This window comes from Coturnix japonica, chromosome 6 (assembly GCF_054131305.1).
Source record: "Coturnix japonica strain WE chromosome 6, WE-NBRP24, whole genome shotgun sequence".
In the NCBI taxonomy this organism is placed as follows: domain Eukaryota; kingdom Metazoa; phylum Chordata; class Aves; order Galliformes; family Phasianidae; genus Coturnix; species Coturnix japonica.
In genome coordinates, this window is record NC_140668.1 from 1,515,481 (window position 1) to 1,527,427 (window position 11,947).

An 11,947-nucleotide genomic window follows, 5' to 3' on the forward strand; every position below is an offset into this window, starting at 1 on the left:
CTTCCATCTCTCCTTCTGGTGCCTTCAGTCTGCCCTGAGATCAGACAAATGGCCAGCATGCATTTGTGTCCTTTTCCTCCTGGGTACTTGAAGCAGTGGGGCAAACAGCTACTATATGTCATAAGGTTTGTCATCATAGAAATTAAGGGGTATATGCTTGAAACAAGTGTGGACGGTTGTGATTTTAATGGGTGTGCTGAACCACTTTCAGGTCTTCGGTGGTGATTCATTAACAGGAAGCCGAGGGTAAAGTCTCTGTTGTAAACCTGGCCATGCTTGGGAGGGGGATCTTTGGAGCCTTTTCTGCAGGTTGGCCATTCCTTTATGAGATAACTTCTGGTGGCCCTTTGTGCTCTGTCCAGCTGGTACAAGGCAGGAGCCAGGTGGAAGAATATCTCCAGCAGAATCCAGACAGCAAAGCACTCATAGAGTACCTTGCGCTTCTCCATGTTGGTTAAAGCCAGTTCTCCCTCCTCATTTATCAGAGGGAGTGCACTCTCCCAGGTCTGTCACTTCTGCCCAGTGCACCTGTAGGCTCCCTTCTGGTTATTTTTACATCCCTCGCCAAGTTCAGTTCCATCTGTGCCTCAGCCTTCCTGATCCCATGCATGTCCAGACAGCATCCCTGGCCCCTTCCCAGCTACCTGTCCCTGCTTCCACTGCATACAACAAGCATGCGGGGCAGGGCCAACCAAGGAGTCCTATTAAAACTAGTGCCACCAAAAACAGCTGACGAGCCTTGGCAATTGGGACTCCTTGCTGGGAGGCACTGAGGCCCCGAATTTGCCACCAAAAATAACCTCTCCAGAGCAGTTTGCTGTTATCTGGGGGCACATGTCACAGATGTTAAGAAGACTCTACTGCCTCTGATAAAATAGAAGGCTACTACCCACTCAAGGTCTCATTCAAGTAGGGTCCCAGGAGGCTGCAAAAAGGAAATTACAGAATATTAAAAGGGACTTTGAATCCCTTGGGAAGATGTCAAAGGGAGCAGGAACACAAGTAGTCTTCTCTGTACTGCTGACTGGGGGCTGAGAAATGAAGAGGGAGAATGGGTCAGGTAAATTACTGGCTCAGGTAATGGTGTCAGGGTCAAGGTTTTGGTTACTGTGATCTTGGGCAGGCCTTTGAGGGACCAGGTATGTGGACATCAGACAGAATGTGACAGAGCAGGTGGGGCAAAAGCATGCTGGGGAGCAAGCTGGTTGGATTGATTACCAGCGCTTTAAACTAGATTCAGTGCAGGGAGTGGATAGTTCCTTGTGATAGAAAAGGGACAAGGAATGCTGTCATTTAAGGAAACTGCAGGGGAAAACCTCAATTTGTGAGGAGTCTTGTATTTCGATATCATATTTAGTAAAATAAGTTTTTCCTCCTTAGATTGCCGCTGTTTTTATCCCATTCCCCTTTTCCCCCTCCTTTCTGGGCCCCGGGGGGGGCCCACGGGGTGGCTTCCCCTGTCACGGGCATAGGTAAATCTAAGTAACCCGTGACAGATTTTTTAAAGACTAGTCAAATGCAGCAGTGGGTGTGGAGAAAGAACAAAGAAATCTGTAATGGACTGTGATCAATTATTATAATTTCCATTGCCATCGGACTAGCAGCTGCGCCGAGCCCGGGACCGGACCGAGTTAGAGTTGGGCCGCCAGAGCAGTGAGGCGGAGCGCGTGCGGCCCCTTGGGGTTCAGTGCCTGCGGATATGATATCGGAATACAAGATAACACGATAATATAATATAATTGAGGCTAACAAATCGAACGAAACAGAGAGAGTGTCCCCGAAAACAGAGAGGCCTACTGTGAACTCTAGGTGACACGGCTGGAACGCTTCCCACTCTCCGAGAAGTCCGAGAGAAGAAGGAGGGCACTCCAGCCTGGGAACGAGATTATATAGAGTCCTGGTCCCATGACTTATCATTACCCCTGTTGTTCTCTGGGATATGTAGTCTTCTTCTGTGGACTGCACATTCAATAGAAGTATCCATACTTGACATGATGTTATGATGTGGAATACTGATAGCAAAATTACAAAATTACAAAACCATGACACAATGATGACAAGGAGGTGTGGGGAACAACCACTACTGATGTTTCAGAGAACAAAAATCGTACAGGGACTGCCCTCCTCCTGCCCTCGTGTCCCCAGGAGAAACCAACACTGTTTATATAACAGTGCAAGTGGAGGAGTTCATTGTGGAGTGACGTTTCTTGGCACCCATTCAGGGCCAGCGTTACTGATGTCAGACTAACAGCAGCAACACGTTGTTCAGCACAAGTCCCCGAGTTCCTGGAACATGCTGCAAGGTCCAGGAAGGAAGATATTACTGCCCGGATAAGGTCAGGCTCACAGTGCAGGCAAGTGACTCTTGGCAGGAGTCTGACTGCTATTGTTTTCACTTTTGATTTCTACCTTCGTCAGCAGAGCTTTTATTTTCTTCAGGGAAGATTCTACTACTGGAAGAAATGTCACAGTTTCTGTAGTTGCTGTAAAAATCACTGTAAATAAATAAATAAATAAATAAATCCTTAAAAGAGTATTAGAGGCAAGTGTGGGATTTTCAAGGCAAACACCTGACTCATTACCTTCTGCCACATGTAGTTAAACTAAACCTGGTACAAGTTTCCCCTCATTGACTGGACAGCAATTGAGACTGAAGAACCCTCTTCCACTCAAAGAAAACTTATGGACTTTCATGGTTCTAATCACTAAGCAGAACACACAGCTGGAAGGTAGGAATGAAAATACAATTACTAAAAATTAGCCAAGTTGCATACAGTGCTGCCAGACATGAAGGCAGGGCTGCTATGTCTGGCTCCATGGCTCACACTTCCTTTGGTTGTCACTGTCACTCCTTAAACCCACAGCCTGAAGGATGCGAAAGAGGCAGATGTGTTCAGAAATACTATAGACCAAATAAACCTTGCAAGCATAAACCATGTAGTTACAGTGGCATTACTCCCATTTGGAGTTTGAGTCTCTTCTGAGAGGCTTTCATTGTGTTGAGAAATGCCTTCAAGGTCATTCAGTTCCTAAAGGAACATGACAAAATACCAAGCCATGAACTGTCAGCCATGGAATCAACTAAATCACCTCTCAGCAAGGCATTGAGAACACCAGCCAGGTATTTAGGATCATTTTACCTGCAGAGTAAAATTCTCAGTGGAGAACAGCTTCACCCATCAGAAGCTAATAGGTGGAAAAGCATCTATTCACACATACAGAACTGGTATGTTTGTTGGGAAGGTAGTATACTGATGGAATCGTACTAGATACATCACACTACCTGATGAGTCTCCACATCTAGCTCAGCATGTTTGATACTCACCAAGTCCAAGGCCTAAGGATAACAGGCTGTAGCTGATAGCAAGGGATGAGCTGGACAGAAAGCCTTCCTTATCAGACTAAGTCCTCAAAACAGAATCCACATTCCTTCAACCTATGGGTTGACCAACTAATGTTTGAAGAATTTTGCAGACGTGTGGACACGAAGGCTCTGCACACGGACTGCAATTAAGGAACTTGCTCTTTGACTACAAAGATGGCTTTTGTTTTGCTTCAAGCACACCAAATGAATTCAACACATCTTTTTATAAGCCAGCTCAGTCCTTTCACTGGAGACATCCTTTTCCAGTGTTAGCCAAGATTTGTCCCTTAACTCCAAGATGTCTTTTAAATAAACAAAAGGAGGAAGCGACCAACGTCAGGCAACACAGGAAACGTAGTGGATTATGACGATTACCTCCAATTCAGTGTTACTTCCTTTTGTCCTCAGCATCATCTTTCTCTGCCCTGCTCATTTTTGTAAAATCAGTTTGCTAATTTGCAAGGACGCATTGAATTTTACTCAGTTTCTTGTTATTTATCATACTCTTGATTTTGGCTCTTGGCAGGAAAAGCCGCTTTTCAAGAACACTGTGAACTGACACCTTATATGTATTTCAGTAGGACTCTCCATGTACTGAGGAACCATCTGACAGTCTTAAGACCAGCAGTCCGTACTGAGAGTACCTTCAAGCCTGAGAATTGTTCTTCTTTGTTGAGTACTTTTTTCTTTCCTTCAGTGAGAGAAAGGACATCTTTTGCAGAAATTACCACTTATCTCCTAGGAAACACTTTCTTTTCTACATCCGTACAGAGTGGGAAACCACAGGAATCTTAGCAGCCAGCCAAATGGCACACAGCAACTGGCACAGCCCTGTCCAAAACAATAGCGGCTTGTGGTTCCCTTTTTCCTCTCCCAGACTTCTTCCAACATCTGAGAACGAAACTTCTCTCAAAATTAAGCTCTAATTAAGACCTAACAATCCACTGTAGAGTGTAACTTTATTAGGCTATGATTTCACCTTTGTAGTTTTTAGAAGGGTAGTGGGCCTTCTGTTTGATTTAAAGAACCCCTTTGTTACCAGTTCTTCTCTCTCCGATTTCTTCACCAGTGTAACCAGCACAGTCTTTGGTCAAATCCAGACCAAAACCAATGGCATCAAAACTGAAATAAAATCTGCTGTTGAAACAGAAAATTTGAATGCAATCCAAAAGTAAAAAATAATCTTAACATTGCTGCTGTCTACATGTTTAGGTAACCAAACTTCACAGCTGACAGTTTAAGCTGTCACACAGAACTTGGCTTCTGAGTAGTCTCCCTCCTGGCAGCACTGAATTGCAGTCTGAAATTCTAACCAGACCCGTAAGCAGACCATCCTTTGCCTACCTTGTTGAAGAAGAGTCAGTTCAACAATGCACAGCCTATCAACCTAATAGGGCTTTGTGCTGCCAGTTTTTGTCAGCAGTCTTTTCTGAAAGAGTCTGAAATCACATTTCTCAGCTTCTCCAAGAATGCTCTAGCACCTACATCTATGTCAGCCTGTGAATAGAGATGCATTACCTTCTTTGAACTCTATACCAGAGCCCCCTGTCCTGATACTGCTCGAGTTTCCCATTATTCATAGTGAAATTACACAGCATGAAATGTCCAAAATAAATCCAACAAAAACATACTTAGTAAAATGTAGAAACTTTAATTTACAAGCGAAACTACAACATATTCATAATAAAAAAAAAAAAACAACTGGTGACTAGACAAGTTATGCACAATTTGTAAAAACTGTTGAACATTGTTAAATAGGTCTGTACAACCAAAGATTTACAAAGTCCTTGTGCATTCTCTTCTTTTCAATGCACAACTGAACCTAAGGGTTCTGCTCGAATATTCCCTAAGTCAAGAGCTGAATCTGTCTCTTCATCGATCTCACCAATGACAGCACTGTAACAAAAAACAAGTTACCAATTGTTAAAATCCTCTGATGCAAACCTAGAAAGTGAAGACTTAGTTTTGTTTTTATTGCTTAAATTTAACTGTAGAGCTCTATCACTTAAATGCCAAATTCTCGTGGTAATCTCCCACCTCATTGTACCATTTCAGCAATCAGCTGACTCTACAGCTGTGCCTTTTCCACACTGATAAACCTTTGTCTATTCAGGTTTTCCTTGACATATAACATTTCATACCTCTCGTTATTCTAACTTCTGCTCATTGTGCATTTTCCTACTGCAGCCCTCTGAAATTCAAGGAATACCAGGTATTTACGCAATGACACAATGATGCCTGCTGTTCTATTGTTCTTCCTAGTAATCCCTAGTATTTCTCCTTCCTGATGCATCAGTATTTATGAAGAACTAGACAGAAACAGGACAGGACTGAGTTCAAAAGTAAGACATCTCCACAAGGGTAGCAAGATTCCCATGATGATGAGCAGATCAGAATGCCAAGCGGCTTTCTCAGTTAACAGTGGATTACTGTGTTTTTATCAAGTCCAAATGTACTTGAATTTATAACTGTGTATGTTTACTGCCTTCCTGTGCCTGAAGTCTGCCTCTGATTTACACTTACAGATTGAGGCATAATCTGTATCAGAAGGAAAGATGCTCTTGTTTTTAATTTAGGAAGGAAAAAAGAAACAACAAAACCCACTAAAGATCATAAAAAATTGCACAACTTGCCAAAACTCCACTCATATGACCCATAAAGGGATCTATTTAATTCCTCATCCTAGGCTTACTGTATGGTGGAGTAATTAAGTTCACATGTTCATTTCGACTGAATAAACTGTATTGCTCTAAAGAAGCTTCATGAGCTATTCTGTGGGGCGGGGTGGCAGCCATATGTGGGGTGGAGGTGGGCTTATATGGGGCAGGGGGCCTTCTGTGGGGCAGGGGGAGCTTCTATGGGGTGGAGGGGTGGCCATATGTGGGGTGGGGGGAGTTATGGGGTGGGGGGGCATGTATGGGGCAGGGTGGCCTCCCCTCCGCTGCCGCTTCCCTCCCCCCATGCCCATTTAAGGCTGTCCACAGAAAAAGAAAGAAATAAAAAACTTGTGTCCTTTACTCCCGTTATCCCACATGATGTTCTGATGTGGAATAGCAACACCAACCAAATTACCAAACCACAACAGTTTGGAAGCAGATTTAAACTGGTAGAAGTTGGCAGTGTCTGCATTTCCATTCTCGTTCCCTTGCTGGTCAGAGTTAGGGTGCCATGCATCCATTCCCCAGCCCTGGCTGTCTCCCAAACCATGAGAACAGCCTTTCCAAATTGTGAGAACAGCCTTTTCACAGAGCTGGAGTGGGTCCACGCTGAAGGACAAGACGCTTGCGGGCACGTAAGCTGAAGAACAGAATGCAGAGTCCACGGAAACTTGCCGCCCATCAACAATAAGAAAGAAGAATGGACTCCTGTTGTAGAAGATGGGAGAGTGAAACAGATGCCTCGGCTCAACAAAACACCAGTACGAGCTGGTTTGGACTACCCCCCACTAAAAGGTTGGAAGTTCACAGCGGGGTAGACTACTAGCCTTCATCCAATGACCACCGGAGACCCCCACCCCATTTTTAGGACGCATGTTCAAGAGAGTCGGACAATATGTTAATAATTTCTCAGAATTCCAGCCCATTTCTGTGAAACGTAATGAATATGTAAATGTTCTGTCTGTAAATATGTACCTAGAGCTTTTCTTGGAGTGCGAGTCCTCTTGGAGGAGGAGATATCCCCCTCGCATCTGGCGCCATGACGAGCATAGCTGCTTTATAAGCTTACGTGGGTTATAGAGTTTGATTCCGCACGTCACTCCCTTCACTAATTAAGAGGACAAAGAAATTCTGGCACAGAAAGATGCCCACCTGCAAGGCCCAAATGTCATGCTTCTTCCTTCCTCGCTCTGCTTGGTAAAACTCAGCGTGGGGCTCATTTGGAAGGAAGGTTTGGTGTTTGGATTTCTCGGGCAGTCGTCACCTAAAGCCTGGAGTGCCTGCGTCAACTGTGGCGGTGCAACTCCCGCACCCCACATTCTCCCCCTTCTCTCAGGCCTCTCGGTGCACCTCTTCTCCTCAGACAAGAAGTGGAGGCTCTCCTCTTCCCTCGTCCCTGCTCGCTTCTGGGTAGCACGGGGCAATGGATCGGAACATCAGGGGATGCCCCCGTTGCATCCGACTCCTGGCTTTGCGCCCCATTGCCCAGGAACAGCCTCTCCCGACAGGAAGGGCTGAGATGGCTGTGCTCGTGCGGCCCGGAGAAGGCTCTGGGGAGACCTGATGGCGGCCTTCTCGTCCTCGGAGGGAGCTCACACACGGAGGGACCGCGACTTCTTACGCGCCCTGACAGTGTCCCAGCAGCGGACTCGTCGCCCTGCGCACACCAAGTCGGTCATCGCCGCGTCCTTATGTACAGAGTGCAGGCCGAGGCGCTCGGCGGCTTCCATAGAAGGACGCAGTGTTTCCCGACGAGGGCCCTGGCACACGCCGCCCCGAGCAGCAGCGGACACCGGGCGGCACCGCCGGACCACACGAACGCACGGCAGGCACAGGCTCCGGCCCTGCACGGCCTCCTGCACGCCCCTCCCCTCCCCTCCGCTCCTCCTATTGGCCAGCCCTTCCCCGTTCGGCCATCTGATTGGTTTTCACTGCTGCCTATTATTGGCGCGCCCTTCATCCGGGCGCGTGGAGGCGGGATGTAGCTCGACGCGACGCGCCGCGCCGCGCGGTGGATGGGGGTGAGCGTCACGTGACCCGGGGCCGCGGCCGCGGCGGTGCGGGGCTGAGGGGAGTGAGTGGTTGCGGGGCTGGCGGTGCGTTACGGGGCGTGGGGGGTCCCGTAGGGCTGGGAAGGGACTGCGAGGCGTTCCGATGGAGCTGCGGGTGCCTGGACGTGTTTGGGGTCCGCGTGGGGCTGGGAGGGGGGCGGGGAAGCGGGGGGTCTCGTGAGGCCGGGGGAGCGCGGGGCTGTTATGCGGGGCTGTTATGCGGGGTATTCCCCTGAGACTCGGGAGAAGGGGCCGGGGGTCTCCGTGCCCGACGGGGCTGTTCTCCCCGCGATTCCCCCTCCTCCCTTTCGTTCTGCTCTTGCAGACCATGGCTGCCCCTCTGTCCCCCACGGTGGTGCTGGGCGAGGCCTCGGAGAGCGACTCGGAGCCGGAGCCGGGGGGGACCGCAGCCGGGACCCGTGCGGTGGGGCTGAAGGTTCCTGGGGAGGCGTCGGAGACTGAGGAGGAGGAGGAAGAGGACGGCGTGTCCCGAGTGCCACTGCCGGGGGTGTCCCGGGGGGGCACCTCACTGCTGCAGCAGCGGCTGGGGGCGGGAGAGGGGCGGCTGCGGGGTGCGATGGCTGAGGCGCTGGGACGCGGTTTCAGTGGGGCTGCGCGGCTGCTGGAAGGCCTCGGGGGACCCCTGGGCCAAGCTCAAGCTGGGGCAGCTGCTACCGCACACTGCCTGTGCCTGGTGCGCCGTGATCTGCGTGCTGTGGCTGCCACCGTAGCCACCGTCACCACCTGCCGCCTGACATCTGTGGGGTGCTGTGAGAGTGAGGACCCCGGTGGGGCAGTGCTGGCAGCCGTGGGGAGCTCCTGGCTTCGTTGTCGCTGTGTTACTGCCGGTAACCTCCAGCGCTGTGTCCGGTGGACTTGAGGGTTGTGGTTGTGTCATGGTTTTGTAATTTTGTAATTTTGCTATCAGTATTCCACATCATAACATCATGTCAAGTATGGATACTTCTATTGAATGTGCAGTCCACAGAAGAAGACTACATATCCCAGAGAACAACAGGAGTAACAATAAGTCACGGGACCAGGACTCTATATAATCTCGTTCCCAGGCTGGAGTGCCCTCCTTCTTCTCTCGAACTTCTCGGAGAGTGGGAAGCGTTCCAGCCGTGTCGCCTAGAGTTCACAATAGGCCTCTCGGTTTTCGGAGATTCTCTCTCTCTGTTTCGTTCGATTTGTTAGCCTTAATTATATTATATTGTGTTATCTTGTATTTCGATATCATATTTAGTAAAATAAGTTTTTCCTCCTTAGATTGTCGCTGTTTTATCCCACTCCCCTTTTCCCCCTCCTTTCCGGGCCCCGGGGGGGGGCCCGCGGGGTGGCTTCCCCTGTCACGGGCATAGGTAAATCTAAGTAACCCGTGGCAGGTTGTCACTGATGGCGTTCTTATTGTCGCTGCCTTTCTGGCGCAGTGTCCCCTTGAGTTGATGCTGCCATCAGCAGCACCGCTACTGATCACTCAGTGTCTCAGCAGTGTTCCTGTGTCTCGTGGCCTGTGGGGACCTTGGCCTCACAGTAACGCTGTCACCGAATGGAAGCTCCTGACAATTGCTTGGTCCAGAATTCTGTGGTTTTTGCCTGTTCAGGGGATCTGTGGGTTGTGGCACTGAATAAAGCCCTTTGGAGGCGCAGCTGCAGCAAGGACGTGACTTTCACTAGGTGGGAGGCAGTGTGTTCACCCGTGGCACCGTGCTCCCAGTGGTCAGAGCAAGGTCCCTTTTGTTGCCCCCCATGTCCCCAAGCTGTGGTTGTGTCTTTTCCTGCCGTATGAATGTCCCCGGCACCTGACCACTGTCCCCAAGCTGTGGCTACATCCTGTCACCCTGAGTGCCCCTTGGCCATGTCCTCAGCCTGCTATTAGCTCTGTGTGCCCCTCTGAGAACTTAAACCAGGAACAGTGAGAAGCACACATGACACACAATGGAGCCACGTGGGTCTATCACACTGCATCCTGCCTGGGCTCTCACCCTCTGTGGGATACTAGAGATACACCCTGGGTGCTAGTGGGCTTGTGGCATCAAAATGCCTGAGGCGGGCCCAGTGAGGGTCCTGGGGACTCCTGGTGTCTCCAGGAGGGTCCCAGGTGTCCCCAGGGACTGACCTGAGGGGTAGTGGAAAACCAGGATGAAGGTTCACTTTCCTCATTCCCCTGTGTTGTGGCAAAGGGAAGAGGTTTTATGAAGGGCATTGTGGTGTTAGATTCCTTTCGTAAGGATTCTAGACCTCAGTTCCCTTCCTGTGTCCAAACCAGAATGAAAAATGGTATTAAATGGTATTCATCTTTTGAGGAAGAACCTCTGAGCACTTGTAACTGTCAGTGTTTTGATATTCTAGATAAGCTGTTCCATGAGGAGTGCTGGGTGATGCTGACTGATACCATCAATTGTGAGTATGCTCCTACAGAGGCTTCCCTCTGTGGGAGTGAGGAAACAAAATGTGGCAATTCAATACTGTAGCGTTACTACGAGGTTATTAGAGTGTAGGATTCTATGAGGATGTTAACTCCTGTGTTTGTAAGTTCTGTCGTTTCGGATACAGCTACAATGCACACTCCTAAGGGGGAAGTAGGAATGTGTTTATTGATGTTAGGTACCTATACTGTACTTCAGTATATAAGGGTGATATAACAAGACTGGAGATGGCAGGATACGCTTGGTTATTTTCCACATAGAAGGACTGGGTTAAACAGTCACCTACAGTTCACTCTCCTGCTGTGTCATGAGGATGAGAGCAGACCCCATTGCCGTCTGACCTCTTCAAACCACAGAGGTAAGGATCCTCAGCACAGCTGAATCCGCTCGTAGTCCCAGACGCGTTCAAGAGTTTGCGTCTAAGAGATCCTGTGTGCACAAAGATAAAACCTTAGCAAAGCTAAGAAAGCTCAAACCAAGCTGTTAGTTGCTTGCTAAGGATCCATATGAGCGAGGTATCTTGATATCAAGTTAGAAAGGATCTCTGTGTAGGTGTGACCTCAAGAGGCATCCCTGCTCAAGGGGAGAGCTTGTCCTGCAGCCTGCTGCTGTGCAGGAGAGCTTAAGAGGTGCTTGTGCTGCTCTGTTTTGGTGGTAAGATGATTGACTCACTGTCGTACTTTGTTTTTAGGCACATGCTCAAGTGGCCCTCAGTTTTCGAGGCAGAAGTCCGCTGTCAGTTCTTTCAGCCTCCCAGTTTGAGTCAGTTTTGTGATCCTTAATCTGATTTAGCTAGGAGTGTTGCTCGCCGTCTTCCTATGCCAGGCTGAGGGAGGAAGGGGGGAGAAAGGAAGAAAGAAAGGGTGAGGAAGGAGAACACCATCACACTGGCTTTGCTGGGAAGGAAGGCTGGTAAGAGCAGTGCTGCTGATCTGAGTCCCAGCTGGTTTTTACCCCCAGGAAATGCCCTGCAGGTGGGCTTGTGAGGGTGGGGGTTGAGCAGGGATTGCTGCGTTCCCTCACACCTCTCCTGCTGTTTCTCTTGTCCCAGCAGGCTCCAGTTTAATATGAGCCTGCAGCAGAGCAGCAAGTAGCCACGGCACATCCATCTCGGGCAGGGGCTAAGGGAAACAGCCAAAAGAGGGCAAGGAGCAAGAGATGACAGTGCAGGGGGAGAGTGAGGTGTCCTCAGCCAGCATTTGTGTGCTGGGAACAGAGAAGCCGCTGGGACTGGAGTTTCTCTCCAAGCTGTTTCCCTGGGCCTTGGCTGTGCTCAGCAAGGAGCGCTTGCAGGTGCCTGTGCCGTTTGCAGAGGTGGCCGTGTATTTCAGCAGAGAGGAGTGAGCGTTGCTGGACCCTGCACTGTGAGTACTATACCAGGACATGATGCTGGAGACGTACCAGTGCGTGGCCTTGCTGGGTGAGGGCTTTGCTACTGCTCCTTGT

At 49.3% G+C, this 11,947-nt stretch overlaps 2 protein-coding genes across 4 annotated transcripts; one reads left to right on the top strand and one right to left on the bottom strand.

Moving 5' to 3' along the window:
• Nucleotides 1-4,995: 4,995 nt before the first annotated feature.
• On the bottom strand, nucleotides 4,996-7,889 carry LOC146760201 (uncharacterized). Its single transcript, XM_085551480.1, has 3 exons — nucleotides 7,174-7,889; nucleotides 6,429-6,729; nucleotides 4,996-5,260 (listed from the first exon to the last, which is right to left on the bottom strand). Exons 1-3 carry the CDS (start codon nucleotides 7,338-7,340, stop codon nucleotides 5,246-5,248), a joined length of 483 nt encoding a protein of 160 aa, XP_085407606.1. The 5' UTR covers nucleotides 7,341-7,889; the 3' UTR covers nucleotides 4,996-5,245.
• Nucleotides 7,890-7,983: 94 nt separating this feature from the next.
• Nucleotides 7,984-9,340, top strand: LOC146760202 (uncharacterized). 3 transcript variants are annotated; one of them, XM_085550713.1, is made up of 2 exons: nucleotides 7,984-8,042; nucleotides 8,398-9,340. In XM_085550713.1, the coding sequence occupies exons 1-2, from the start codon at nucleotides 8,037-8,039 to the stop codon at nucleotides 8,950-8,952; spliced, it is 561 nt and encodes a 186-aa protein (XP_085406839.1). In that variant the 5' UTR covers nucleotides 7,984-8,036; the 3' UTR covers nucleotides 8,953-9,340. The 3 variants fall into 3 exon arrangements, with proteins under 3 accessions (XP_085406839.1, XP_085406840.1, XP_085406841.1); XM_085550714.1 differs by lacking the exon at nucleotides 7,984-8,042 and adding an exon at nucleotides 8,069-8,117; XM_085550715.1 differs by lacking the exon at nucleotides 7,984-8,042 and adding an exon at nucleotides 8,069-8,095.
• Nucleotides 9,341-11,947: the final 2,607 nt, after the last annotated feature.

Bases quoted from the DNA above. Each gene is read 5' to 3' on its own strand.
- LOC146760201 (XM_085551480.1), bottom strand. From the start codon at position 7,340: ATGTGGGGTGCGGGAGTTGCACCGCCACAGTTGACGCAGGCACTCCAG. The intron at 6,730-7,173 runs GTGGGCATCTTT...CTTCTACAACAG, and splicing joins ATGACATTTGGGCCTTGCAG to GAGTCCATTCTTCTTTCTTA.